Source organism: Nesoenas mayeri, assembly GCF_963082525.1.
Source record: "Nesoenas mayeri genome assembly, chromosome: 23".
NCBI lineage: Eukaryota > Metazoa > Chordata > Aves > Columbiformes > Columbidae > Nesoenas > Nesoenas mayeri.
The window spans coordinates 1,014,261-1,042,158 of NC_137574.1; the positions used below are offsets into that span (position 1 = coordinate 1,014,261).

Genomic DNA, 27,898 nt, shown 5'->3' on the forward strand with positions numbered 1-27,898 from the left:
TGCGGCTTTGCTGGGAGCTGAAGCCTTTGTGGAAACGTGTCAACTTTGTTGAGATTTTCATGGTGAAATATGTGGCGCAGGCTCCGTGTGTTTGGTGCGCAGCCCCGCTGGAGCTTCAGCTTTGCCATCTCCAGCTTCTCAAAGTGAAATATTTTGCAATTCTGTGAAAAATGCTTGAGTTCCTGGGGTTTTATGTCGTGCGTCAGGCTGGGAGAATGAAAACGCGGTGTTTTCCTGAGGGACGGGTTGCACTTGCTTCGCCCCGTCGCTGCGCAGGGCTGGCAGCGAGTCCGTGGCGGCTCACACCGCCGCACGTTTATTTTTTGGAGCAAATTGAACGCAGCTAAAACTGGCCAGGGTTTGACATCCCACCCCTGCGTGGACCTGCCAGAGCTGGCGGAGCTGAGGACGCCAAGCGGGGATTGCCAACTCTGCTCTCTCCTCCCCAGGTCCCGCTAGCAAGTCATGATGGTTGAATCCGCCTCGGAGACGATACGCTCCGCTCCTGCCAGCCAGAACGGGGTCAGCAGCCTCAGCAACCAGCCCGATGGCGGCGGGGGCGGCGGAGGGGCCGGGGGGCGCGAAGGAGCCGTCAGCGGGGAGACCAACGGCGAGATGAGCCCCGTGGAGCTCCTGCACTTCCAGCAGCAGCAGGTAGGAGGGCCGGCGCGCATCCTGCTCCCACCCGCCTTGCACAAGGCAATGTGGGAGTGGGTCATTGGGGGCTTGGGTTTGGGGGCAGACACCCCGTTTTAGCCTCCCCTCATCCCCAGGGCTGCCGCGGGAGGTGGGTTGCACAGCTCATCCCAGTTGAAGCTGGGGTGCAAGTGCTGCCCCAAAACGCCGGTGCCCGTCCTGCGGGGTGCACGTCCCTGGGGAGGTGGAGCCCGACCCCCCGTGCAGCTCATGGGCTGGTACCTGCTGCATTTGGGGCAGGTCCTGCCCGCGCTGGCGGCTCTGCCTGCTGGGCCCCCGTCCGCAGGGAAAGCCGTGCAGGCAAAGACCTGTTGGCTGTAAAACAAGGAGCAGGTTTCCTCCGAGCCTGTATTTGGTTAAGCAGGGGGGTGACCAGGGCCGGCCCCTCATTCTCTGCGGCTGCTGGTGCCTTCGGCTGAAGAACTGAGCTCACACGCGTGGCATAAAACACGTGTGACGTGTGCATGTGACGGCTCCGTCCTTGTGCGTCACCCCCGCACCGTGCACGCCGGGCCGGGGGGGGCTGCAGGTTACCTTTCAAAACAAACTTTGGCAAAAACATAAATTTTCCTCCTCAGATACTAAATAAGGCAATGATCCCTGCTTCGTATGGAGATCGCCTCCCTAAGCCATAAATTCCAGCGTGAAAGCTGTAAAAAATTGCTGTGTCTGATACTTTAGTAGTGAGTGCTGTAAATCCATTACCTGAATAACAGCCGTTTCTCACGCAGTTAAGCCCCTGTTCCCCTGATCTGAAGGGTAATCATGCGTGTAATGCTGCTGCGAGTCCCCTCGCTGCAGCCGCGCCGGGGACGGCCCCGGCTTCCTTGAGCTGCAGCCGGAGACGGGGGGACAGAAAATGCTTGTTCCTGCGCGGCCAAAGCGGCGCAGATGGGGGTGGGCGGTGTGGTGCTGAAATGGGGGCATCTCCTCCAGAAAATAAGGAAAAAAGGGGCTTTTTCAGCGCGGAGCGCTGCTGCTGGTGGCTCAGCCCTGCGGATGCTGCTCCCTGAGCGCACCCAGCAAATCGCGCCCAAGGCACGGCCGGTGTTTGGTGTCACCCTTGTGCATTTCTTTTGGATTCCCAGGGTAATTAACCTGGGAAGCTCACTGGCAATGTGGAACTATTCAGGTGGAGGGTTTGGTAAACTTCCAAAAAACAAATGACATCTGCAATGACAGCACCTTGGGGGTGAAAAAAGAAACATCCTGAAGACTATTAATCTTCATGCTTCAGGGAACAGGCTGAGCACCAGCTGGGGTCAGGAATAAATGTCCCCATATAGAGAGTTTTGCACAATTAGGTGCTTTATGGAGGCTTTGCACCATCCTCGGGAGCATCCAGCGTTCGCAGGCTCCCGGACCACTGGCTGTTCCCGTCTGACAGTTTCTCCATCCCAGCTCCGCCGCAGCTCCTGCAGCGTTGGTGCTCAATCCTTATTTAACAGGAGGGAGCCTGGAGGGGTGGGGACCCGCCACTCGACCGCCCCACCAGTGGCTTGGAGCCCCGTGTCCGTGGGGTTCTGCTGGGGCACTGCTGCTCCCGGGACACGTGCTCTGCCCTCGCTCCCCGCTGCTTTTGCACCTTTTGGCGAAATGAGCTGGTTTGGACCTTGTTGGTTGCCTGCGGCCCCTCCACCTTCACCCTTTTGAAAGGGTGAACCCAGGCAGCCCCGGGGCTCATTGCAGGGAGCTGTGGGTACCGTGGGGTGCTCAGGGAACCCCCAGACTGTTGTTTGGCCCCTGGGAAGTCCCCAGAGCAGGAGGATGCGGGTGCCAGGCAGCACCACCCTGGACAGGGGTTTCCAGCTGTGGCACCGACCCTGCTCCCCGCACACCACAGCTTTTGTCACTCTGTCTGTCCTGATCCGAGTTCAGAGCATCCCGTGGTGCGGAGAGGCTGGAGGGGAGCGGGAGCCCAGCGGGATGGGGGGGGAAAGGACACCCCCTCCCCGGCTCTCCCCCAGCCCGAGGGCTGGCGTTTGGGTTAAGTCCCTGGATTTCAATGGCGGGATCGGGTTGAAAAGCCTGAATAGCGCGCGCCCGCATTGTGGTGGGGTTGGCGGAGGGGAGAGGTCGGCCGGGGGCATGGGAGGGCTGCCCGCGTTGCTGTGGGAACGCGGCGAGACCTCCGGCGTGCCACATCCTGCGCCCGCGCCGCAAAGGCCCCGGCGCATTCAGGAGTTTCTAAGGCGGGGACCGGCCCCTCGCCCCCCGGAATCCTCAGCTGGGCAGGAAACAGGGCGGCGGGTGACGGGGGCGTCACGTCCCTGCGCTGGGGCGACGGGGGGTGCTCCGGTTTGGGGAGCAGGGCGGTGCCGGGGGTTCCCGCGCTGGGCGGCACCGGGGTGCGCTGCCCACCCGGGGTGCGCTGCCCACCCGGGGCTGCTCGGTCTGTCTGACATTCCCCTCAATTCCTGCACGAATCCCGGAGCTGGGGTTAAACCGGGTGCAGGGGGCTGTGCTCGGGGTGCTCAGAGCGGGGGTGTCCTGGGAAAGCCCCCGGACCCGCGGCCGCCCGCAGCTCTTCCAGCGGCCAGTCCCGTGGAAAAGGAGCCGTCTGGAAAATCCAGCTGCTCCAGCCTTGTTCTGCATTGGTTTTACTACAAAAAACCCAGCCGTTTGTTGCGGACACATGCCAAAGAAATGTCAAGCTATCAAGCAAAACCAAGATTTTGGTTATTTTTTGAAAAAGCAGCGAATTGGACTCTTTTGGTAGTTGCAGGAGGGTGTGGAGGGGGGAGGAGAGACACTCTGCCATAGGAAAGATACCGCTCCATAAAACATGTGATCACATCTCAAATATATTGTGTAATCTGCTATTATTAGGGTATTTAAGATAAAAACGAGACTGGAGCACTTAAGTGAAACTCATCTCTCTATTAGGTTCCTTGATTTATAGGTTGTATTTTACTGAGGACGAATGCAGGAGAGGTTTTTTCCTATTTTTAGGGTTTTTTCCCGGGGTGGGCTCGTCACGAGCTTGTTCCTGTGTTCTCCGTTAGTGGGAGCGGGTTTAACCCCTGACCTGTGCAGCCTGAGGAGGAGGAAGCCGGTCGGGAGCGCTGGCGAGAGCAGCCAGAGCTGCCGTGAGATCCCTCGTGTTTTCGTGCCCTCCTGCGAGGAATTGTGTCATTTTCTTTAGTTTTGATCTCTTTGCCCGTTTGGTTCTGGTTTAGCAGGGCCAGGGCTGGGCTGGGCTGGGCTGGGTGGAAGTGCTGCTCAATATGGCATCATTTACCGCTAATATCCATCTAAAAATATCCCGTGTGTGTTGTTTTAATGGCTCCAATTCTGGAATGTGACGATGTCATTTTTCTGAGGTTAGTGTAAAAAACCTCTTTTTTTAACATTTTTTCATCCCTTCTCAACCTCTCTCTCCCTCCCGAAGGCGCGAGGGACCGGGGCCATACAGACTCTCTTCACACATCTTTCTGGCCACTTCCTTGCAAAATTCTTGGTTTAACATAATTTTAGGGTGGCTTTTCTCTCACTGGAGGTTAAAACCCCATGCGAAGCTTTGATCCCGTCCAGGTGGAAAATCCCTGGGCTGTTTTTGGGCCGCGGTTCCGTCGCAGGGCGGGCGTAATTAAAAACTGCACCCTCGTCAAGTGAAATACCCGCTAGAGTGAGGCCGTTTAAAAACACCCTGGGCAAGGATTTCCCACGCATGTTGGATTTTGGAGAGGCCCTTCAGACAGAGCCGCGGTGTCCCCGTGCTCCTGTGTGACCGTCCCTGTTCTCCTGCGTCCCTGTCTCCATGCTCCTGGGTCCCCGTCCCGGTGCTCCTGGGTCCCCGTCCCCATGCTCCTGGGTCCCCGTGCCCTGGGTCCCCATCCTGGCCCCGGGCGCGCTGCAGCTCGGGGGCAGAGCCGACCAGCACCAGCTCCTGCTGGAGTGTCTGAGACATTACAAACTTTTTAATGGGATAATTTGCTGATCAAAGGGGGCCATCCAGGAGCATGATGAATTTGACACAACCCATTCGTTCCTAATTACGGGTAACATGCTAATGACTCTTGAATAACACCATGCAGCGGGATACAATTTTTTCTTGTTTAAATCGTTTTCTCTGCGGTTGGCAGAGCCGGGAGGTGAAAGCCCAGCCACTCCTATGGGGAAACTCTCTTCCTGCTGCTCTCACGTCGCTGAGCCCCGAGCAGAGGTTGTGCCGAGCACCCCTGCGGAGGCTTCGCCACCGCCCCGCTGGTGCTGTCCCTGGGGCCGGGGGTGACAGATGCAGATAACGGGGAGCTCTGCATCCCCACATCGGTTCTCGGGGACCCCCCCGCGCTGTGCAGCTCTGCAGCAGGTGCGGAGCCCTGGTTCTGCCGGCCCGAGCGCCCCTGCAGCGCGGGCTGAGCCTGCAGCCGCCGCCGGGTGCAGGGAGGGAGGGGGCGGCTCTGGGGGCTGCCGGAGAGGCCCCCGTGTGCAATTGTAAGGCCATGTCATTTTTTTTCCTGTAAATCTTGTAATTTCGTGCTTCAGAGCACAACAAAGTGAGAGAGCCAGCAGGGAGTGAATTAAATTCCCCGCTGAGAGGCGGCGGGGCCGGGCCGGGGACGCGGTGGCACCCGCCGGCCAGGCGGCGATTGGGCTCAGAAAGAGAGATTCTGGGACACGTCCTGCCTCCGCTTTGCGGGGCTGCTGCCGTTGCATCTCCTGGTTCCCCCTTTGCTGTATTTCCATATGTGCTGCAGGGATTTTTGGGGCAGGGTCCTGCCCCACCGGGTCACCTCCGCGAGCTGGTCCGTACAAACACCGGAGGAGTTTCATGTGTTGCACACACAGAAACCAAAACCACACAGAGCTCTGTCAGATAGACACGTGGAAGGATGGCTGAAGCTCAGGAGCCGCCGTGCACACGCGGGACGCAGCCGCGGCCCAGCACCCATCCCTGGGCCGGCCGGCTGTGCCGCACGCAGCCGCCGCGTGAATTCCTCCACCCTTGGCTTTTAACTGCAATTACTGTTTTCATTTCAAAAAGTAATTAAAATATCAGACCTTGAGCTGTCATAACTGTCACATGGTTTTTGTGTTCGCATTACCGATGCACATCTATTACTGTTAATAACAGGGAAATAACATGCCCGTGGAGGAGCGTGCCGAGCGCTGGGGCTGCGTCGGCCCCGGGACTCGCTCCGCGGGTTCCCAGCAGCAAATCGCCACGTTTGTCCTCAAGGGTTTCATTTTTTAATCATTTGGATGAAGTGAGTTTGTTGCGAGTTAGTGGTCGTGCAGTTGTTGAGCATCCCCAGCAGCTGGAGGAGGCGATGGGCCCTGGGTGCACCCTTGGGTGCAGCACCCTTGAGTGCAGCCCCGGCGATTTGTCATAGGGTCCCGTCTGCTTTTGAGACTTGTGGGCTGCAGCTGTTGGGTTTGGGTTACTTGCTATGAAATTATAAGGGGTTTTTTTAATGAAATAAGCAAGGCTGCGTCTGCTCAGCCCTCAGCTCACAGATTCAGCAGCAACTTTAAAATGACTTCTCATTTTGCAAGAGCACTTGTAATGCCGCCTGTTCATGTGCAAGGAGCGGGCTGGAGGGATTTATCTACCAAAAAACCACGTGAAACATCTGGGGTGTCCTTTGCTTTCCATCTGTTGCGTGCACTTCCCTGGCAGCTCCGGGCAGACGGGGGCACAAAATGGGACCTTTGGTTAAACCGCAGGTAACGAGGCTCCGTGGATGCTCTGTTGGGGGGGTGCTCCATTTGAGGGCGCCGGGGGTGCTCCTTGCTTTGCAGCGGTTAAACAAGCAGGCGAGCGGAGCGGAGCTGCATGCTGAGGTGCATCCACACCACAGGTAACGCCGCTCCGGTAACACCACTGCGGTTCAGGAGCAGATTTGGCAGGGAGGGCCGGAGAAGGCGGCGCACGGGCTGGGGGCTTTCTTCTTTACAGCTGGAAACACAGAGAATTAACAAGTTGGCCCTTTCTCGGGGCGAACGGCCGCTCCTGGAAGGCGGGACGGTGATTTACGGCCGGGGTGATGACAGCCGGGGAACCGTGTGCCGCGGGCAGCAGCGCCGCGCCGGGCGCTGACCCCGGGCCCAACGCGGGCCTGGCTACAATGGCCTGGTTGTTAGAAATGCACCCAAAAAATCCCTTAAAAGTGAAACGAAGGAGCCGGTGAGGAAGCGGGTCTGGGAGCAGCAGCCGGGGCTGGGGGTGACCCGTGAAACCAACACCTGCCAGAAGCACCGAGATGCTGGAGCTGGCGACTTGCTGAAGACGGGGTGGGGGTTTCTGGAAGGAGACGGGGTTGTCCCCATGGCCAGTGCGGTGGGCTGTGCTGGTCATACTGGTGTGGCAGGAGAGTGTGAATGGGGAGCATCGGGGAGCGCTGCCCGCCTTGTGCATCGCACCCGGGGAGCTGGAGGGGAGCGTGCCCGGAGGAGGAGGAGGAGGGGGCAGCCTTCCTCCCGCCCACCCGCTGTGTCTCTTTTGCAGGCTCTGCAGGTGGCTCGGCAGTTCCTGCTGCAGCAGGCCACGGGGCTCAGCTCCCCCAGCAGCACCGAGGGCAAGCAGCCGGCCGTGCAGGTGAGCCCCGGGTCCCCCATCCCCTCCTGCTCGGGAAGGGCTCGGCTGCACACCGGTACCGTGGAAAGTGCCCGTGCAGACACGCGTCACCTCCATCTTCAGGGTGGCTGAAGCCCCCCAGGAGCCCACAAAGGCTTAAATTTCCCATCAACCTTCCGAAATTTAATTTATTTTGTTTTGGTGGGGGGTTTGTGGTCCCCGTTGTGTGCTGAGGTGGTGGGAAGGGGTGATGCGAGGGCAGGGCTGGCTCACGGTGGAGACCGAGGGGAGAAGGTCACCATGTGCCATTGTACCTTGGGACAGCATTTGGGACTGGGAGGTGCAGAGCTCCCCAGGGTCGGTGCTGCTGCTGTGAGTGGCGCTGGGTAAGGGACGGGCCCTCAGGGCCAGAGCAGGTCCCCCAGCATGGGGGCAGCTGCTGGGATGGGACCAAGGCCCATCTGGGGTGGAAAATGGGGCTTTGGGTGGGTGCAGCACCCTTGGGTGGCATCCTGGTGCCTTAGGCTTGGGGGAGCCTCCCCTTTGCTGCCCTCGGCCAAAAGAAAGGGCAGCAAATGGGCAGAAAAGAGGCAAAGAGGGGTTTGAAGGTGGTGAGAGGGGGAGGCAGAAAGAAGCAAAGCCCACGCGATGGGAAGTGACAATTTAAATAGCTGTGCAGAGGGGCTCTCCCTTCAGGCTAATTAAATTTATCGGAGAACAGCAGGTTACCTTATTAGAGCCACGTGGGTTTAATTAACAAAGGAAAGTAATTAGCACAAGCGCTCTCAGAGCTGGAGGTCCTGCCTGTGCCAGGCTGGGCCGGGCAATGGCCAGGGCTGGGATGGGCAATCACCGGGGTACGGCTGAACCTCCGCCGGCACCAAGTGCCGTCCCGGTGCTGCCGGTACCGGGGCTCACGGGCTGGGGAGCAGCAGCGGGGTCTGAGCAGCGGGAATTGGCCAGGGCTCCCGCAGCACGAACGGGCGGCTTTTTCCAGCGGTGCTGGCAGGAAGGAAACGCAGTCGCTGCATGGAAAATGTCTGCGAAGGACAAAGGCAGCGAGGGTGAAGTCAGATTCCGGTAACCGGCGCCTCACTCCCTCCACGGGTGCGTGTCCCTGCACTTCGCTTCTCCTGCCTGCACTTTGCTTCTCCTGCCCACACTTCGCTGCTCCTGCCTGCTCTCCTGCCTGCCCTGCCGTGCTGCTCCCAGCCGCGCTGCGCACACGCTCTGCTCGCTCACCAACCATCCCCTTTCGCTGTTGTTTTCTCTCCCCTCCCTGCCCATCTGGCCAGCGGCTTTGCTGGAGTGAACTGGATCTGCCTTCCTCCCCCCTCCTCCCTTTTTGTGTTGCAAAAGGACTTGTGAAAGTTGTAGACGTGAGTCAGAAATAGCTCATAACTCACAGCGACCGGCCTCTTCCTCCCCCCGGCCCAGCGGCCCGGCCGGCAGCTGGAGCGGGATCTGACCGCGGGGAGATAGAGGATTAAGCAGGCTCCTTTGAAAGGAAGTTTATCTAACGGCAGAGGGGTGTGGGTGAGACTGGCCAGGACGGCGGGAGGAAGAGGAGGAAGGCCGGGTCCTGGCGCAGCAGCCCCGGGCTGGGGGGAGCAGAGCAGGACCGGGGTCTCCGTTGCAGCCCCAACACCCCGGAGCGCCGCGAATCCCCCGCGCTTGCTGACACCATGTGTGTGCAGCTCCCTGCCACCTCGCTGATGGGGACGGGAGGTTCACGGGGCACCGAGCCAGCGGGAATATTAACGACAGTCGCTAACGGCGTGCTCCTAAAAACAAACAAGGAGCTGCTGGCTCCGACGGGATCCTGGGGGCTTTTGAGTCCGAACTCTCTCTGCCCCAGACGCCTGGAGGTGTGTGGAGAGCCGCCCAGCTGGCGCTCCACTTGCAGCTGCATCTAAAAGATGCTGAAAAAACCCACCCCGAAACATCTTTGAGCAGTTTTAATTTCTTTGCAACTTTTAAACCATTAGAAACTTGGCAGATGCCAACAAAGTTTTGCATTTGAGGACTTTAGCTGCAGCAGATCCTGCTGGCACAGGGAGATGCTGCCGGTACCCGGGGGGCCCGTGGCACGAGGTGCGGGACCATGTTTGCAAAGGCAGCGAGGACTCTGTGCCCCATGGTTTCGGTGCTGGGCCGTTTGTGGCTCGGAGGCACCGCTGGATCACAGGTGCCCCTTGGGCTCCCTCCCCAGCCCAGCGCCGGAGGCGGGGCTCTCCCGGCCCCCAGCAAGAGCCGCTTGCTGAGGTTAAAAAGCCTCTGAACTGGGAGAGGAGTTTGGAGCAAACTGCGGGAAATTGCTTTTCTTTTGTCTGCTGCGCTGGGGAGGGCAGCGGAGCGGAAAAGTGTATTTTGTTGATTTGAAACTTGAGTGAAATGGGTAATGAAGACAGATCAATACCAGCCCTTCTGCATTCCCTCTCCAGGAAAAAATCCAGCAGCCCGTCCGTCTCGGCTCGCGCGGCGCTAGATTTTTCCATTTGAACTCTCGGCACCGCCGTCCGGCCCCACTCCCCCTCCTCCTGCCCAGCCGGCCCGTACCCCGGCACTGCCGCCGGCCCCGTCCCGCCCTGCCGGCCCTGCAGCGCTGCGTGGGGCCAACGGGGAGCAGGGGAGCTGCTACTTCAATCCCCACAGGTTTCGTGGGGGCAGCGAGTGCTCCAGTCCCATCCCCCTGCCCGAGCATCCCCCGTGCAGCTTCCAGCGACTCGCAGCCCAATTACGCGCGATTAGCGCTTCCCCGGCGGGGCACGCCGTGCTAACGAGGACGCACGTTGGGCTGAACATCCAGGGATTGATTCCTCCATTGCCTTGCGTGCGGCTGAGCATCAGAGGCTGGTCGTCCTCCATGCAGCTGTGCTGGTGCCTCCTCGCCCCGGCAGCGACTCCTTTGGTGCTAAAGCTGTCCAAAGGTTTCATAAATAACCCCCCAGCCTCAGAGCCCGACCCGGCTCGTGGAGCTGGAGCTCCTTTGCAGATCTGGGTGTCTCCTCTGACCCTGGGCGGGTTTTGACCCATGGTCTCTGTCCCACCTCGGTACGGTCCAGGTGTGCTGTGGAGTTGGAGGCTGGGCAGCATTTGGATGCCCCGTGCCACTCAGTAGCTGCGTGTCCCTGGTGGTGGTGACACAGGTGTGCGTGGGGTCCATGCCCGGCCCTGGCGTTTGAAGCTCTTGCAGATGTTCTGAGCTCGGGGTTCGCCCGGGGATGCTGAGCGCAGGCGGGGATGCGTGGATGTGCCCGTGGATGAACCCGCGAGCTCTGCTTGGACTCGCTGGGAAAGGTTTGCTCTGCTCCAGCTGTTGTGGGTGCTCGGGGAGGGAATTTGCTCATCCCCTGCCCCTGGAAACAGCAGAACCAAAGCTGCTCTTGGTGGTGGTTGGTCCTCCTCTCTATTCCTGGATTCCAGCCCCCCTCGCCAAGTGCTCGGTTTGTTTCTGTTGGTTTTGGATTTGAAAAGGGTGTTTAAAAAAAAAAAAGAAAAACAGCACAAACATGGGGAGTTAAACCCCAAGATTAGATCAGAGACAAGAATGTGCAGCACCTTGGGTGCTGTGAGACACATGGACACCCCAGGAGCTGCTGCGCACCCGCCGAGGGGGGGTTTGCTCATCCCAGAGCCCCCTGGTCAGCAGAGATGGGGAAGGACGGGGGCTGGGCTGGCTGGACGTGCGGTTTTAGGTGTGGAGCTGGAGGTGCCCCGTCCCGTAGCGGCAGCGGCACGCTGGCCCGGGGACACAGTGGCTCTCGCGGCCTGGGCACTGCAGGTCGGCTGCTCGAGGCTGAGCGAACCGCGGGCTCGCCACCCGCCCCGGGCTGACGGGGACGTCCCGGTCCCCGCGCTGCGCCAAGGCAGCTGTGCCGGGGTCAGCAGGGCGGCCGTCGCTCCGGTGACAGCCCCGCGCTCCCGGAGCCAAGGCCGATGTCGGGCCATGGCTTTCCCGCTCCGCCTCGTGCCTGGGACTCGCAATCCGCTTCCCGTAAAAAAAAAACAACTAAGAAAAATCCAACTAAAAGCATCACTCCCCCATCCTGCTGCGTTAGCCCAGCCAAATCCTGCCTCGCTCAGCCGGCTTTGGCAGGGCGGCTCTGCGCTTACGCCGAGCGCAGAGTTTCCCCTGTAATACCCGTCTGGTTTTCCACCCGCTGCCTGACGATCCGCGCCCGCCCCGGCCTCTGGCACGGGGGATCACAGCCGGGGCCGCCCGGAAAATCACCCCCTGGAGATGCGGCGCGGAGCCGCAGCGCCGGGGCTCTCTGGGCGGCAGCCGGAGCTGTTAGTAAGCTGTTAGTAAGCAGTTTTGCGGAGTGGCAGCCGGCCAGGGAGTGAGTCAAGCCCTTCCTGACTCGGTGTCTGGCAGATGCCAGCTCGTGACGTGCCGCCCGGGGACCGGCCGCCCCGCGGCCCCGGGGATGTGCTGGGTGCCAGGAGCGCCCCCGGGGCTGGGGAGGGACTTTGCTGCGGGCTGGCGGGGATGGAGAGGCTGAGCCCCCGGTGCTGCATGCTCCATGTCCTGGCTCTCGCGTTGGCGTTGGACCCCGTGCCTGCCTGGATGGAACTTTGGGGGCGGCCGTTGCCCAGAGCCCGCCCGTTCTCTGGGCACCAGTGGCTGCAGCAGGAGCAAAACTTGCCATAAACGGGAATTTCCCCTTTTACTAAAGAAAGTTCCTGCCCTCCCTGGAAACCTTAGCCGGGAGGGAGATGTTTCCCACACCGGAGGGAAATTCTTTGTGTGGCTTCGGCATCCATGGCAGCTCGGGGAGGTGATGGCCCCTTGCAGGAGCCGGCACCCGTTCGCCCCGTTCACACCTCACCCCTCACGGAGCCGCCGCCATTTCCCCGTGTCAGCTCCGCATCCAAGCGCGGAAGAAAAAGCCATTTAATGCAGACAAAGGTTGTATGAAAATATAATTCTGCTTTTGTTAGCAGCCATCAAACTCTAAAAAGCGTCGCTTTTGTTTTCTTGTAACATTGTGAAAACCTCGTGTCGGATCGAGAGCTGGGGCCCTCTCGACTGATCGCCTCTCCTTTGTGTTTTTAGATTATAGGGGCAATTAGTGTTGTCAAAACCTCTGGCAATTCTCTTTGCTCTTGACAGGGTGTCAGTCCGCTGGGCGAGAAATGGAAGGTGTTATAACTCTCCGGTAATTAGGATGCCTCCGATTTGAAAATGCCAGCAAACGTGTACGAGAGGCCGCACGGCGGCGGTGGGGGCGGGGAGGCCGCCCGGATGGGGGATGTGGATGAGCAATTAATTAGAGGCTCTCATTCCGAGCACGTTGCCAGCTGATGAATTGGCAAAGGGAAATTAGCAGGATGCTTAGCTCCCAGCGAGCGGGCGCGCACCCGCTCGCTCTCATCTTGCCATCCTCGCCAGCTCCCTCCTGCCCAGATGTTCGCCCAGGGCTTCGCACAGCTGGCTGCGAGCAGCTGAGCGCCCAAACGGCAGCTCTGTGCGGGGCTGGGGTGCGGGGTCTCTCTGGCAGCGCCGGAGCCCTGGCAGGGACGCGGCTCTTTGCCAGGGATGCTCCTGCAGCCCCTGAGCCCCCCGCGCCAGCCCAGCCGGGACAGCCGAAGGTGCCCAGCGCGGCCCTTGGGTGTGAACATGCAGCAATTAATCAATAACTCTGACACGGAGGCACCTGGGGGGGATCACCTGGGGGGGATCAGATCACCGGCGACAAATGAAACTGAGCCCTCCAGCAAAATGCCTGAGCAAACAGATAAGCCTTTGCAATCTCCCTTGAAGGTCAGCGCGCTCAGCCTGGCTAGACACCCAGCACGGACTGCCCGGGCCACCACGGGTCCTGTCCCCGCTCCGTGTCCCACCGGGGTGGCTGGAGGGGGACACAGGCCCAGGCTGGGGAGTCGGGGCGTTGCTGAGGGTCCTGGACAGGAGGGGTGGCAGGTCCTGGGCTCTCAGATGGACTTTGCCGGGTGCTCAGAACCTGGGTTCTTTGTTTCTCTGTCCCTTGGTCTCTGAGGCCTGAGACCCATGAGTGAGGGGATGAGAAGTCATCCACTTTGGATCAAAACTGGGTCCTTGGCTTGCACCAGGAGCCTGGCGCGGGCTCTGCCGTGTCCCCCAGACCAAGGAGCTGCCATATCCGGGGGTGCCCTGGAGGAGCCCGAGGTTGCTGGTGGCCGGTGGCTCACCAGCTCCCCTGCGCCAACCAGCCGCCGTCATCTGCTGTCCTCGGAAAAGGGAGCACCCAGCAAGGGTTCGTAAATCCCAGCAGGGCCATAGCCCTGCCCGGAGCCTCGGGAAGGCTCTGGTGTGTGCTGGACGGCGGGCTGCGCCGGGGCAGCTCTGGGTGGCCGTGGCTGGGGAGGCAGCGCCGCGCTGGCAGGGCTGGGATCCATCACCGACACCCTCCCCGGCGCTTTCCCGCGGGGTGTGGACCCGTGTTGCGATAACCAAAGGCAGGGCCTGGGGTCAGCAGGTTTTCTTTGCCCTCTCTGCACTTGGCACAGTAATTACGAGAGTTACCGGTGTCAACTGGAGGTAAAGCTTTGATGGAAAACCTGGTAACCTCTTTCTCCATGGGCTGCTTTGCAGAGTTACTTGGGTGATCGGTATCTGCCCCGCTTCCCCTGGCGTTTCTCCCCCTGCATCCCCTGGGACCCCGAGGGAAGGAGCGGTGCCCCACACCTTTCCCATGCTCGCAGGAGGGGATGGAGCCGCGATTCGGAGCTGCCTGGCTCCTCTCGGTTCATAATTCCTGCAGCTAAATTGCGTTTAAAGAAGATCCTGAGGGCAGAGAGCGTCCTGCCCTCAGGGTGAGGGCAGCTCATGGTTTAGGAAGCTTGTCCCAGTGCCAGCTGCACCACGGGGATCTCTGTGCCGTCACCATGTCCCCAGTGACGGCTTCAGCTCGCCAGGAGGGGCTGATGGCCACGAGCTCGCCCAAAGGGGACGAGGGGACCGGGGCGCAGGGGAGGCCCCGGGAGAACCTGCAGGCTGGGAGGCATTTGGAGAGGGTGTTCTAGGGTTGGGACTGGGAGTGCTGACATGTCCTTCCCCTCCGCAGGTCCCCGTGTCCGTGGCCATGATGTCCCCGCAGATGATCACGCCGCAGCAGATGCAGCAGATCCTGTCGCCGCCCCAGCTCCAGGCGCTCCTGCAGCAGCAGCAGGCGATAATGCTGCAACAGGTACCGCTGCGCCTCGGCCCGGCCACGCGGCTTCTCCCAGCGCCCGTGGCCGCTGCGGGGCCCTGGGGACAGGCAGATGGGTCCCTTCCTCTTGGGCTTCTGCGTTCTCCCCACGTTTCCTTGGGGATCCCCAGCACCAAGGGGTGGGAAGAGCTGCCCGGGGAGGGCTGGGCAGGCTCAGCTTTGGGGCAGGTGCTTGGCTTAGGGGTGGGTCCGAGCGCCTGGGTTTGTTTCTCACAACCCCGCTCAGCTTTTCCGGAGCGCTCCGTCAAATGTAAAATGAACAGGGATGGAAGAAAGATGAGGAGAATTAAAAAAAACAAAGCTCAGCTCCGAAACAAAACAGGCCTGCTTGGGTAAACACCTCCGGCCGCGGGAGGGAGAGCAGCAGAAATCCCACAAGCATCCTCCACACCCTTCCTCCTGCCTCCAGTACCTGTTTACTCCAAACAGGCTGATAAGGATTCAAGGTTGGCCCCAGGGAAAGAACAAAGGGTAAACACTACCCTGGGTGGGTCCTTCTCCGAGCCTCTTTGGAGCCGGATAAAGAAACACGTTTGACTGCAAATTAAACAACCCAGGCCGGAATAGCTCACATTCTCCACCAGAAGAAAACCAAACATCACACCTCTCACCCCTGACCCAATGTTCCCGCAGCCTCGCTCGACCATGTTGCAGAGACCCGGCTGTGATTGGCTTTCGGGTAAACACCCAGGCTCTCCAAACCTGTTCGCCGACAGAAAAAGCAAAGTTGCTGCTGTCAGCGCTGTCAGCCCGAGCTGATAAAGGCTTCCCGGCATCCCCAGGGGCATTCCTGAGCCCGCGGGTGCGGGTGCCTGCGAGGGGGCCGCGGGTCTCGCTGACCTCCCGGTGCCTCTGCCCCCCTGCGCGCAGCAGATCCATCACCAACAGTTTATTTAGGGCTGGGGGGAGAGCTGGCGTCAATGCCGGCAGGTCCCGGCGCTGCTCCTGCAGACTGGGACCCTCTTCGGTGCCTCGTTGCAGGGCTGGGGTGTTTTTCTCTGTTTTACCAGGCCAGCAAACCCCCCTGTTTTGAGCGGGGAGCTGTGCGGAGCCGGTTGCCCACACTTTGCCGTGGTGCCCGTGAAGGGGACGCGGGTCTGAGCCCCCGACACTCGCGGGGTTGCACCGAACAGACCAGGGGCCGTGGCTGCTCCCAGCGCCTTCCCAGCCAGGAGCCCCCGAGCTCTCGCAACCTTTGCTGGGGTATTTTGGGGCCCCACCATGCTGAGAATGGGGTTTCTCCACTGCTGAAATGCTGACTTATGTGCCAGCGCACCTGGGCCCCCTTCTCTCGAGGGATCGCCCCCCTCCTGGTGTTTCACATCCCCCCATTAACAAACCCCCCAGGACGGCTGCAGTGTCCCCAGCATGCACAGGAGTTACTGAGCTGGGGGCTGTGACCCTTCTCCCTGGCGCTGGGGGCAGAAAGCCAGGGCAACCGGTCGGCATTAAAACCCAGCAGGTTTGGTACTGGTGCCGTTTGGGAATTTCACTTGCTTTGGGTTCCAGAGCCCGCAGGAGCGTGTTTCCAAGGGCTGTGCAGCGCAGGCCTGCCCTGCCGGCCCGCTGCCGGGAGCTGTGGCGAAGCGCGGCGCTGGGCGCGGGGCAGTGCAGGCAGGGAGACACGAGCGGGGTGTTTCTGCTGCTAATCCCAGTTTCTCTGTCCCCTCCTGTCCCTGCCTCCTGCCCTCCCAGCTGCAGGAATACTACAAGAAGCAACAGGAGCAGCTTCACCTGCAGCTGTTGACGCAGCAGCAAGCCGGAAAGCAGCAACCCAAAGAGGTGAGCTCACGCCAATGGGTTCTGGGCCATCAGATCTGGCTCCGAATCAAAGGGGTCCAGCATAAAACAAGGGGTGTGTGAATCAGCACCAGAGGCAGCCAGTCGGGAGCCAGCGGGGATAGGACACAGGGGCATCATGTTGCCAGAGCGGCCAGTCCAGGCGCTGGGGGTTCTCATCCTCCTCCTCCTCCTCTTCCTCCTTCTCCTCCCTGTCTGTGTTCTGGCACGTGCAGCGAGCTGCCCTGTTCTCAGTGCCGCATCCTTGTCAGCACATCTAGAAACCGTGGGCAGCGGCGAAGTCTGTGTGGGCTGGCAGAGCTGCTGGACCCTCCCCAAATGGAGGGGCAGGTCGCTGCCCCCCAGGACATAGCGAGGGCTCCCCAAATGCTCCTCACGGTGGTGCCAGAGGAGGCTGGGTCAGGTCAGGCAGGAGCACAAACTGGGGCTTTTCCTGCCAGGACAGGTGGTTCTGCAAAACCCCAGTGGTGCGTGAAATGGCAGGGACGCGGCCAAGGGCTTTTCCAACGGGAGGCGCTCAGCCGGGGATGCTGCCGCGCTCCCAGACCCGGGGCAGCGGTGCGCCCGCTGCCGGGGAGGTGGTTGTGTGGTGAAGTGTTTATCCCGGTGTGATTGCATCAGTCTTGTGTAACGCCCTGTACACAACAGGATTTGCTCTCCTTTCCCACAGCGATGCCCTGCGAGGTGGTGTGTATCAGCAGCACTCGGTTTTGGGGGTGTCGCACGGGCAGACAGCAGCGCTCCTGTCCTTTTCTTGGTATATTTTTGCCCCTCTCTCTTCCCAGATGGGTGCAGGTGGTACCACCAGGGCGGTATTTTCATTGCATGTGCTGCTGTCTGTCTAGTGTCACTGTCCTCTTTACCAGGTGTCCTTCCCTGGGACGTGTCCCTGGCCAAGCGTCAGCACAAGCAGCGGAGTGGGGTGCGGGCCCTGCTCATTGCCATCACCCCTCCTGAAATCCAACACCCTGGTTGACACTCATTGATTCTCAGCACTTAAAAATTCAGCTTTCTTTTGAGAAGCAAGCATTTCAGCCCAGGCTGCGTGTTGGGGCGGCTGCAGCGGGGGCTCAACAGCAACGCGCTCCCGCGCCGGGGGAGCAAGGCAGCGCGAGCGGTCGGGGTCGGGCCGGCACCCACTCGATCTTTCGAGAGACTCTGTCCGGGGCTTTCATTGCGGGATGTCGGTGTATTTACACAGCGTGTGCGGGGTCAGGCTTATCGGAGCCATCTCCAGGAGCTGGAGTAGCTGCTCGTGCTCCAGGAACGGGGGAGGCATAAATCTGAGCTTCCTCAAGGACTTTCCTCTTGGCCGTGGCGATGTTATATTGCAGCAACGTACAGGGATATAATTAAACTCTAACAAAGGGCTTGCTTAACGGGCTCCTGGTTTAAAAAGCTCATGTTAATTTTTAATTAAATGGTACAGAGGAGATGAGAAATTTATCCGCTAAGGAAGTCTGAGTGGCCGGTGATGGGAAGAGGCACATTAGATGGTGCTAAAGGGGTGCGTGTCCAGCTCCCGGCAGCAGCACCACCCCATGGCCCCAAAAACCAGTGAGAGGGTCCCCACGAGTGGCTGCCACAGTTTCCCCTCCCCAGAATGCCCGGCCAGGCTTTGCGGGATCAGCTTCACCCCGTGACTTCAGGCAGCTGCTGCCGACAAAGCGTGTGTTGGGCAGCAGCGCGTCTGCCGCGAGCAGCGGTGCTGGCACGGGGAACCCTGGTACGTCGGGGGTGCCACCGCGGAGCCGAGGCCGCAGTCGGCTCCTTCATGGAAACGCGGGGCGGTGTTTAATTACGGCCCCACTGCAAGGTTTGTAAACCGAGCACCTTCTGCTCTCTCTGCTCGATTTCAAGGGCTCAGCTCGCTGTAATTGTAAGGCAGCGGCTTGTCTGGGAGCACGGAGGAGGAGCAGCAGGTGGGATCGGTGTTGTGCCGCCACCGTGCCGGGGAAGGTGCTGGAGCAGCAGCTCACGGAGCAGCAGCTCAGATCTCGGCAGGAGCGGCGCGGCTGGAGGTCCCTGGCGGCGCAGGGAAGGGGAGAGCAGGAAAAGAGGGAGCGCGGAGGATGGAAACGTGTCGGAAGCGCCTGTCGGCAGCATCCTGTCTCAGAGGATGCGGGGGGGGCCGCCAGGAGCTGCGCCGCAGCGGGGGTGCGAGGAAGGGGCCGAACAGGACGGCTGGTCCTGCGTCCCGCCAGGACGGGGCTGAGCTGCGGCACGTCCCAGCCTGTCCCAGGACGTTTTCCTGCACTGGGTGTAAGGGCCAACCCCCAGCAGCATCCTCGGCTCGGGGGGCGCGAGGAGCTGCAGCTCAGGGCTGGTGCAGCTCCAGGCAGCCCCTCGCCCTCCTGAAGCCGTCCTGCTCCTTCCCAGCTCTTTGCCTCTCCAAGCCCAGTGTCCGGGTGCAGAGACCCCAATATCCCCTGGGGTGAGGCCGGTGGGTCTCCATGTGCCCCCAAAGTCGATGGTGGGGGCGTCCCCGTCCTGAGGGGGGTGGTGCGGGGGGCTGCCTGCCGCCTAACCTCCATGTCAGCTTAATGAACTGCTCCTGTCAGTCCTGCGTGTCACGCCAAAACTCCTCCTGATGTGCTCATAAATCAAAGTGACGGCGGCTCTTACCCCGGTAGCTGCACCCAGTCATCTGCGTCTAATGTACGGCGGGCGCGGGCGACGCTCCGGACCCCGAGCCCCCGCGCGGGGACGGGAGGTGGGGGCCAAACACAGGATCTGGCCCTAACACAGAGGGGCTGGGGGTCCCCTCTGGGAAGGACTCAGCCAGTATTTGCCAGGCCGGGTCTTTCTGAGGGAAGGGAAGCCGAGCAAAGCTTGTGGGGCAATGGCCGAGGAGAGAGGTTGGTGCTAAGGCTGAAATTCAGGGATCACGGAGAGCAGGAGCCGGGGCTGCGCCATGTCCCGGGGATCCCTGCTGCACCGGGGCCTGAGTGCCCACGGTGCGCAGACCCAGCCAGAAGATTGAAAAAGAAAGGACATTTCCTATCTCAAAGCTCTTGCACTCATCAGTAAGAGCATGGACATGAAAATATTTCTCTTTGGCCAAGCAGTGGGGCTGCAAAGTGCCCCCGGTGGGGAGCGCAGTGAGATCGGGGGAAGCGCCTCGGCACGGGCTCAGCTCATGTGTTTTACCCAGGGGGCCCTGGCACCTCTCACTGCCGCCGAGGGGCCGCCAGCCCGTTTCGTCGGCCCCGCGCACACCGTCTGCGCACAGAGGGGTTCACGGGGTTACGGAGACGCCGGCCCCGCTAATGAGGCCGGGGGCAGCGCCCCTCTCCTGCCCGGCTCGCATTAGCAGCTGCCTGTCCCCAGCCCTAATTGAATTCTCTCCCCTTCAGTTAATTCTCATGGATTTCTTGGTGCCTCCCAGGGGACCTGTCCTGCCTAACTAGTTTAGGGCTGGTCGGAGCGCGGCGGCTCCTGGGGACGGGTGGGGGAGTCGCCCACCGGCGGGGGGGTGTTTGTGGCTGGGCTGGGGGCTCCGGTGCTGCTGCCCGGGGTGGGAGTGCTGGGTGTCTGCCCCCCTGCAGATCATTGTTTTCTCTCCCCCATTGAGAACGGGCTCGCAATGGCCATTTTTTGGCAAACAGGGACCGTTTCCCAGCTCCCATCTCGCAGGCAGAGCTGGATCTCTGCTCTGAGCAAGCCCACAGCTCTGCTCACTCCCTCTCGTTTCAGCGCTTTATTTTTCCCTTCCCCTTTCCTTCTCTTCCCCTCCTCTTCCGACAGATCAAAGCCTCCGTCCGGCTCCGCCGCGAGCTGCGCGGCACAGGCCCTGGCAGCGGCACAGAGACACGCACGGCCGCGGTGCCACCGCCACGGGCGTCCCCGGCCGCCGCCGCCGGGCCCGGCCTCCCCGCGCCGTTTGTGCTGCAAGGCTGGAAATAACACGCTTTGATTTCTCCCTTTTGTCTCCCGGCAGCCGTTAGGGAACAAGCAGCTGGCCTTCCAGCAGCAGCTCCTGCAGATGCAGCAGCTCCAGCAGCAGCACCTGTTAAACCTGCAGCGCCAGGGGCTGGTGAGCCTCCCCCCGGGCCAGGGCACCGTGCCCCTGCAGACCCTGCCCCAAGGTAAGGACCCTGCGGGGGATGCGCTGGGGAGGCCGCGGCGGCAGCTGCTCCGGGCGCGGGAGGGGGCTGGGCCGCTGCTTTTCCAATTGTGCCTGTTGAAAGTTTGGGGCCTGATGGCGTTAATGGCTGGAGCGGCCTGGGCGAGTTCGGGCTGGGGTGGGTGCGGGGTTGGGCCCTGCCTGCCCCTGTGTGGGCGCGGGGGGGCTGGGGTCCCCTCCCCGCTGAGACGGCTCTGCGGGGCTCCCTGGATGCTGCGGGCGGCTTGTTTTGGGGTGCCCGCTGGGGCTGTGCAGCCTTTGCCCCCGGGTGCCAGCACAAAGGGCTGTGCCCAGCTTTGGGGCTGATTTCCCAGCGCACAGTCTGAGATGTGGGGGGGCTGAGCTGTGCCAGCCGGGCAGGGCGCGTGGGGTCCCGTGCCAGCCCGGTGCGCAGGTGCCGGGGGGGCTGCCCCTTCTCCCGCTGACGGCCGGTGCTTTCTCCCGTGCGTAGCCGTGTGCCCCTCGGACCTCCAGCAGCTCTGGAAGGAGGTCACGGCCGCCCAGCCCGTCGAGGACAGCATCAAGCAAGAAGGTCTCGACCTCACCACCAACACCTCCAACTCTACCTCGTTTTCGGCCGCCAAGGTCTCGCCTCCCATTTCCCATCACCCTCTGCCCAATGGACAGAGCACCATGCACACGCCGAGAAGGGACAGGTAGAGCCGGGTTGGGCCCTGGCACTTTGTGTTTTTACCCCCAGAGAGGTGGAAGGGGCCGGGATCTGTCACCTATGGGGCTGGCAACAGGCTTGGGAGGTTTCTGCCCACCCCATGAGCAAATCCTATTGCTGTTTTGCTGCGCCCATGTGCCCACGGAGGACATGGAGCCATTGCTGTGGGGTCTCTCGTGGGTCCCCAAGGGCTGGCCCTGTGCATGGGAACGCTGGAGCATCACGGCAGCCCCTCTGATGGTCCTTTTCCCTCTTCTGCAGCTCTTCCCACGAAGAGACCCCCAGCTCCCACCCGCTCTACGGCCACGGAGAGTGCAAGTGGCCTGGCTGCGAAACCCTCTGTGAGGACTTGGGACAGTTTGTCAAGTAAGTTTCGCCCTTTTTGGGGAGGTTTTTCTGGACTCGGGGAGAGCCCACGCTCTCAGACCGCGACAGCATGGGGCTGGCAGGCGGGAGACCTTGAAACAGGTCCAGACACCCCAAAGTCTGTCTGCCTAGAGCTGGGGGGCCCTGTGCAAAAGGAGGAAACGCCAGGGATTGCTGCTGGAGGAGAAGAGACCCACCGGAGCGGGCAGGAGCAGGCAGCAGGCAGGGGGGGTTGCAGCTCCCTCCTGGGGGGCAAGGCGGGGGGAAGCAGATGGCAGCGCGGCCGCCCGCTGCTGCTGCTTGTGGGCTCCAGCACTGACTGATTAACTCTGCTGTCGAAGAGCCCTCTGCTAGCGTCAGGGTCAAACAAATTGTTTTCACGCTTCGTCAGAGGTTTACTTAATTAGTTCATTTGCAATTAGATCTCTTTGTAGCCAGGATTTTTAGCAAAGACATCAGAAGGAACTGACGGGCTTGCTTGCTGCTTTCCCCCCGCCTCTCCGACTGTCTGCTTGGCGCCACAGCCGAGGTGCTCCGGCATGCGTTTCGCTCCTATTCGGCGAGATTTTGGGTTTTTAGAAGCGATCCCATCTGCTGCCATGTGCTTGGGGTGGCTCCAGCGGAGCATCCCTCGGACCGCGCCAGCCTCCTGTTCCAGGGACCGAGCTGGGCAGAGGCCTTGCTGGGAGGAGGAGGAGGAGGAGGAGGTGCGAAGGCCGCCTGGGGAGGCCGCAGGAGCGTTGCCTGGTGGTGACTGAGCGAGGGAATGAGTCAGGCGCCTGCGTCCGCCCGCCTTCCTCTGACTCATGGGGTGAACCCAGATAAGGCATCTCCTCTCCGGGCATGTTTACACGGTGGGGCAGATCAGCAAGTTTGGCTTTGGGAGCTGGATCTGGGGATGGCCAGGGCTGGAGAGTCCCTGTGTCCCACCTGCCTGTCCCCTCTCTGCCAACGTGAGCGTGTCTTGGGGTGTAGGACAGACAGACAGAAAGCTTGCAGCTCCCCAAGGCTGAGCCCAGCTGCAGCCTGGGCCTGGCTTTGAGTCTGAGCCTTGAGCCTCAGCTCAGGAGGCCTCAGCGCCGGGGTGCGAAGGGGCAGCACATCCTCTGAGCAGCAGTTTCCAATCACCTGTGAGGGCCAGTGGGAGCCGTCTCTGGTCCCGCTCAGCGCAGCCTGGGCTCTCGATGGCATTTCCCGGTAGAAGCGGCCGTGCCTGGGTCTGCGTGCGGGCAGAGGAGCGGCGGTTGGTCCGGCCGCAGCCCCGCGGGGTTCGCTCGCACACGGGCTTGGCAGCTGGTCCATGTACTGGACTTGTTTGTGCAAGTTGGGGCTGGAAGCCTCTCACAAACAGCCGGGCGAGACTCCCACTGTCTTCCACATCCAGACCAAGGGCGGACACTCCTGGGGAACCTTCTCCTGGGACATCTCAGCAAAAGTATCTCAGTCTTGGTCCTGGAGAATGTTGACCCGTGACCCTGGGATGCCTGCGTGTTTCCCCATGTAGGTGCCACCTTTTAGGCTGTCCCTGGGGTGGCCCTGCTGCTGTTTGCACCCCCTTCTCACCTGTCCCCCTCCAGTGAGGACCCTCGTGTTTGCACCCACCCCAGCAAGGACACAGCCCGGCCACGCGACGCGGTCAGGGCTACGCGGTCAGGGCTACGCGGTCAGGCCTGGCTGCATCCCCAGCTGCTGCTTTGCTGGGTCTGGGGGCGGGGACCCCACAAGGCGGTGTGGGGTGTCCCTGCAGCCAGCAGTGTCACTGGCTGATGGCCTCTGCCTGTGCCCTCCCCAAGAGGGAGGGAGGGAGGGAGGGCGGCGAGGACCAAAGGTCCTGGTGCTTTTTAAACATAAAGTGCCTTGTAAACATGAGGCACGCAAGCGGTAGGATGAGGAGCGCTCTGGAAATGTCACCCTCTGCCTTCAGGGGTTTCCGCAGAGGGTGTAAGTAAATCTCCATAAAGCCGCCTTTGTCCTGGAAACCTGCTCCTCAGGTCGGGCGGCTCCTGCCCTTCTCAAGGACTTTCCATCAACCAGCGGCTCCTCCCGAACACGCGGTGCTGCTGGGGGCCGTACGGCCACCCTCCAGCCCGGGTTTGGGGAGGAGGCACAGCCCAGTTTGCTTGGCTGCCTTTGTGCCTCAGTTTCCCTCTGCTCGTTGCACTTTGGGCACCCCCAACGTGGGCAGCATTTTGGGCATGTCCAGGCATAACCCCCCCATGTTCTTCTCCCCAGACACCTCAATACAGAACATGCACTTGACGACCGCAGCACAGCCCAGTGTCGAGTCCAGATGCAAGTGGTACAGCAGCTGGAAATACAGGTGGGTATGGCCCCAGCCCCAAAGGACATGCGTTTTAAAAGCTGCCTCCTTTCTGACTCCACGTGCTGTGTCTCAGCTGCTCTCTGCAGGAGGGGGTAGCAATCAGGGACCCCCAGAGAGATCCCCCGGTGCCATGTGGGCTCATTTTAACCCTCCTTCCCAAATAGGGGATCAAGACCTGGAGGAACCTCAGACTATTTCCCCCTCTGATATCAGTGTCCCTGCACAATTGTCCAGGGGCTGGAGGGAGGAAGGGACAAGCCACTCCTGCCCAAAGCAGCCCTGTGGGTACAAGGAGGTGGCACAGACCTGGAAACCACATGTGACCGTGGGGTTTACCCACAGGCGGGACATGCGTTCCTGTGCCCCAGCCCTCATGCCCGGCTGTGCCGCCGTAGCGGGGGCCACAGGGCTGCTGGGCTTCATGGAAATCAGGCCACTTATTTCGGTGTCTTTGGAGCCCAACCTCAGGGTGCTATTTTTGGAAAAGCAGTTCTTTAAATAGTGCTTTTCCCAGCATCTTGGCCTCCCCAGCATGCCGTGTGTAATTCGGTTAATAGAGAAGGGAGGAGGGAAAACAGGAGGAAATGGAGGGTTTTCATCTTGGGACTTAAAAGCCATGGAGGGGGAAGGTGGGCCGGGGCAGGTGGGCCGGGGCAGGGGTCCCTGTCAGAGGGTCGCACACCGAGACCCCCATGGTGCGAGGGTGCCCGGGGGTGGGCCAGGGGCTGGCGGGAGCCGGCCGTGGTTGTGCCCATGCTGTGCGTGGCGGTGGTGGCATCGCGGGGGATGCCAGGCCGGGGGACAGCGGGACGTGGCGTGGGGCAGCCTTGGCAGCCGCCCACAGTGACAGTAACGGGGCTGTGGAGGGAGGGACACGCAGCAAAACCTTCCTGGGCGGGAAGCATCCTGCTCCCCAGCCCTCGCTAGAGCGAGAGGTTGAAAGTAATTACTGGGGCTTAAAGAGAGGAGGGGAAGAAGGAAAAAAAAACGCGGGGAGGAAAAAAAGCATCTGAAGGGTGAGCAGAGAGCTGTGTGTGCAGAGAGGAGAACCTGCCACCAGAGCTACCAATTATAAAGTTTTCAGCGCAGAGCCCCCGCTGTGCCGGCGGAGAGCGTCTGCATCACGAGGGGAGACCTGTCAGCTCTAATGAGCACCACGACAGCGCGAAAGCATCCGAGCTGCTCCAAACTTGCGGCAAACTCCGCTCCGGCTCCTGCTTTAACTCCTTCCTCACCCGGCTCCAGCGCCCGCCCGGGGAGGGGGCTTGGCTGGGGGGAGCCGGGGACACGGCCGAGCCCCGAGCTTGAGGGGTCCTGGTGGAAAGGGAAGGTGACGGGAAGAGAGCGGGTGTCAGATCCCATCGCCTCCACCGGGCTCAAAGTCTCTCCTGGTGCCACAGTGAATATTTCACCCTTCTCCGCACTCCGGGGAGTAAACAGGCGGGAGCATGCAATTAAAGCGATGTTGCGTGTCCAGGTGGATGGATGGACGGACGGAGGGATGGGTGGATGGACAGGGGGTGAGCAGGAAGCGGTAGAGGCTGAAGGAGGGTGAAGGGGACACGGATTGCTGGCACAGGGACCAGAGCTCCCAGGAAGGAGCGCGAGGGCTGCAGCGGGTGGCTGGGACGTGTGAGGCTCCGTTTCATCACAGATCTTTCATCCGGCTGCACACGTGGAGCCAGAGAAGCAGCAGCACCTGTGTCCCCGCGGTGGGAGCCGAGCCCCCGCGGAGCCGCGGTCCCACTGGGGCGGCAGGAGGCAGCTCCTGGGGACACAGGAGGTGCTGGCCGCCCGCAGGCGGGGCGGGGGCTTGGCGGGCAGCTCCCCCAGCCCTGGGCACCTCCACGGCCGTCTGACCTCTGACCACCTCTTCTGCCTCTTACCTCCCGCAGCTGGCGAAGGAGAGCGAGCGTCTCCAAGCGATGATGGCCCATCTTCACATGAGACCTTCAGAGCCAAAGCCTTTCAGCCAGCCTGTAAGCGTGCGTACCCCTCCTCCCCTTCTACACCCCCACAGCCGCCCCCTTTCCCTCCCTCGCCCTCGTCACTGGCTGCCGTCCCCTCCCTGCCCTCTGCATGGTCACCACGGCCCTGCATGGCCCAGCTGGACGGGCTCCCAAAGATGGACGTGCCCTGAGCACGCTCCGGCGCAGGTAGCCTGGTCCCGTGTGCTGGGACAAGGCATCAGGAGTGAAAGGCAGCCTGTGCTGGCGTGTTGTGCTGCTCCACGGGCTCAGAGCGCAGGAGATGCATCCCCTCCCGTGGTTGCATCGCATCCCTGCCGAGCCCAGCAAGTCCCCTGCTCCAGCCCTTCTCTCCTGCTTTGCCACATGAGCCGGCTCAGCCCCGCGGAGCTGCGAGGGCTCTGCCAGCCCCTGCCGTCCCTGTGCCAGTGCCCACACTTGCCCTCCGTCCCTCCTGTCCCTGCAGCTGAACCTGGTCTCCAGTGCCACCCTCTCCAAGAGCACTTCCGACACGTTCCCCGACGGTTTACCTCATCCCCCCACCTCCGCCACGGCGCCCATCACCCCCCTGCGGCAGGGCCCCTCCGTCATCAGCTCTTCCACTCTACACAACGTGGGACCCATCCGCAGGAGAAACTCGGAGAAGTTCTGCACCCCGATATCTTCAGGTGAGCTCGGGGATGGGGCTCTGCACCCTCCATCACGCAGCTGCGGCTCCCGAAGTGGGTCACTTCACCGCATGCTCCCTGTTTCTTGTCCCCCTCTCCAGAACTTGCACAGAATCACGAGTTTTACAAAAACGCGGACGTCCGGCCGCCCTTCACGTACGCCTCGCTCATCCGGCAGGTGAGTGACTCCGCAGGGCACAGGGTTCAACTCTGTACCCCGAGACCTGCCCGCAGGGCACAGCCGTGCTGTTCCCCGCCTTCTCAGTCCTGGGGGAGCCCTCACACCCACTGTACCCCCATTTCTGCCCCTCATGCCTCACTGCGGGACGGGTGTCAGACCCCACAGGACGTTGTGAGTGATGCTTTTGTCCCCTCTCTGGTTTCCAGGCCATCCTGGAGACCCCCGACAGGCAGCTAACGTTGAACGAAATCTATAACTGGTTCACGCGGATGTTCGCCTACTTCCGGAGGAACACGGCCACCTGGAAGGTGAGAGCAGCCCCCCTCGGCGCTGCCGGAGATGCTTCAGCTTGTGTGGGCACCTGTGGTAAAAGATCAGTTCATTGCACAGCCCTGAGATGGCACAGGAAACGATTTTTTTGGATAAATCCCAAATTTTCCCCCAAAAACGCACCCCTAGTCGCTGGGGCCGCATCATGCATGCAGCGTGATGTGGCAAAGGGCTGCGCTGTAGAAACCCGGGGCTGGAGCGGAGCTGGGGCTGGAAGGGCAGAGAAAAGAGAGGCTGGAGACAGCAAATCAGGTCAGTGCTGACCCGGGGGCAGGGGCGCTGCACGCAGGGGATGCTGCAGGTGCGGGTGCTGGTCCGTGGGGACGGGTGGTGTCTGAGGGACCGTGGGTGAGCGAGACCCCACACGGTGCCTGTGCCCAGCTGTGCTCAGCTGTGCTGAGGGGTTTGGCACCAAGGGGTGGTTTGGCACTGGCCTGGGCTGACGGGTGTGGATTTTGGGGCAGCACCCGGGCACTGGGGCTGCTCCCCCCTCGCTTGTGTAGAAATCACTAAATCTATGAGAAATGAGAAAACCCATGGCGGAGGGAAGGGGCGGTGGTGAGAAGGAGCAGTTGTTGCCCCAGCCAGGAAGGATTGATTGAATGTTTCCTGCTGCACGTGTCTGCTGAGACAGCTTCAGGGGAACGAGCAGCAACGTGGCTGAGGGAGGCAAACGCTTAAAAAGCAGAATGAGAATAAGCAAGATGCATTTTGAAAGGGTTAAGGAGGAATCGGTTATTCTGGAGCCCGGGGCCCCCGTGTGTTGCTGCTGCAGATCGGAGCTGCCTGCGGCGGGGGCTCGGCTCAGCGCAGCCAACTTTGGGTGAACAAACGGGTGTTTTGGCACCCGAGTGCAGGAGGCGGTGCCGGCTGGGGCAGGCGCGACCGAGCATCCCTGGGGAGGCGGATGTGGGACTGGCAGGGGTGTCTGGGCTATTTTTGGTCCTGGCCGTGTCGCTGCGTGGGTCTGGAGTCCCCCTCACGGCACGGGAGCGGCACTGCAGGCACCGCGCCGGAGTAGCACCGGCCAGCACCGGAACACCTGGCGCTGGGGA

General features: G+C 61.4%; 1 protein-coding gene across 4 annotated transcripts in view; it reads left to right on the forward strand.

The window, feature by feature from the left end:
* Window positions 1–465: 465 nt before the first annotated feature.
* The window catches only part of FOXP4 (forkhead box P4), a gene marked incomplete at both ends in the record, with an annotated part of 30,894 nt that continues 3,461 nt past the window's right edge, over window positions 466–27,898 (forward strand). Inside the window, 12 exons of one of the 4 annotated variants that reach the window (XM_080358278.1) lie at window positions 466–654; window positions 7,148–7,237; window positions 14,266–14,388; window positions 16,108–16,194; window positions 20,153–20,300; window positions 20,790–20,994; window positions 21,270–21,374; window positions 23,607–23,694; window positions 25,593–25,682; window positions 26,131–26,332; window positions 26,434–26,510; window positions 26,720–26,821. In XM_080358278.1, the coding sequence (XP_080214404.1) occupies window positions 466–654; window positions 7,148–7,237; window positions 14,266–14,388; window positions 16,108–16,194; window positions 20,153–20,300; window positions 20,790–20,994; window positions 21,270–21,374; window positions 23,607–23,694; window positions 25,593–25,682; window positions 26,131–26,332; window positions 26,434–26,510; window positions 26,720–26,821 (1,506 nt within the window). The remainder of the gene's footprint in view (window positions 655–7,147; window positions 7,238–14,265; window positions 14,389–16,107; window positions 16,195–20,152; window positions 20,301–20,789; window positions 20,995–21,269; window positions 21,375–23,606; window positions 23,695–25,592; window positions 25,683–26,130; window positions 26,333–26,433; window positions 26,511–26,719; window positions 26,822–27,898) is intronic. The other 3 variants (XM_080358279.1, XM_080358280.1, XM_080358281.1) reach the window with 3 other exon arrangements.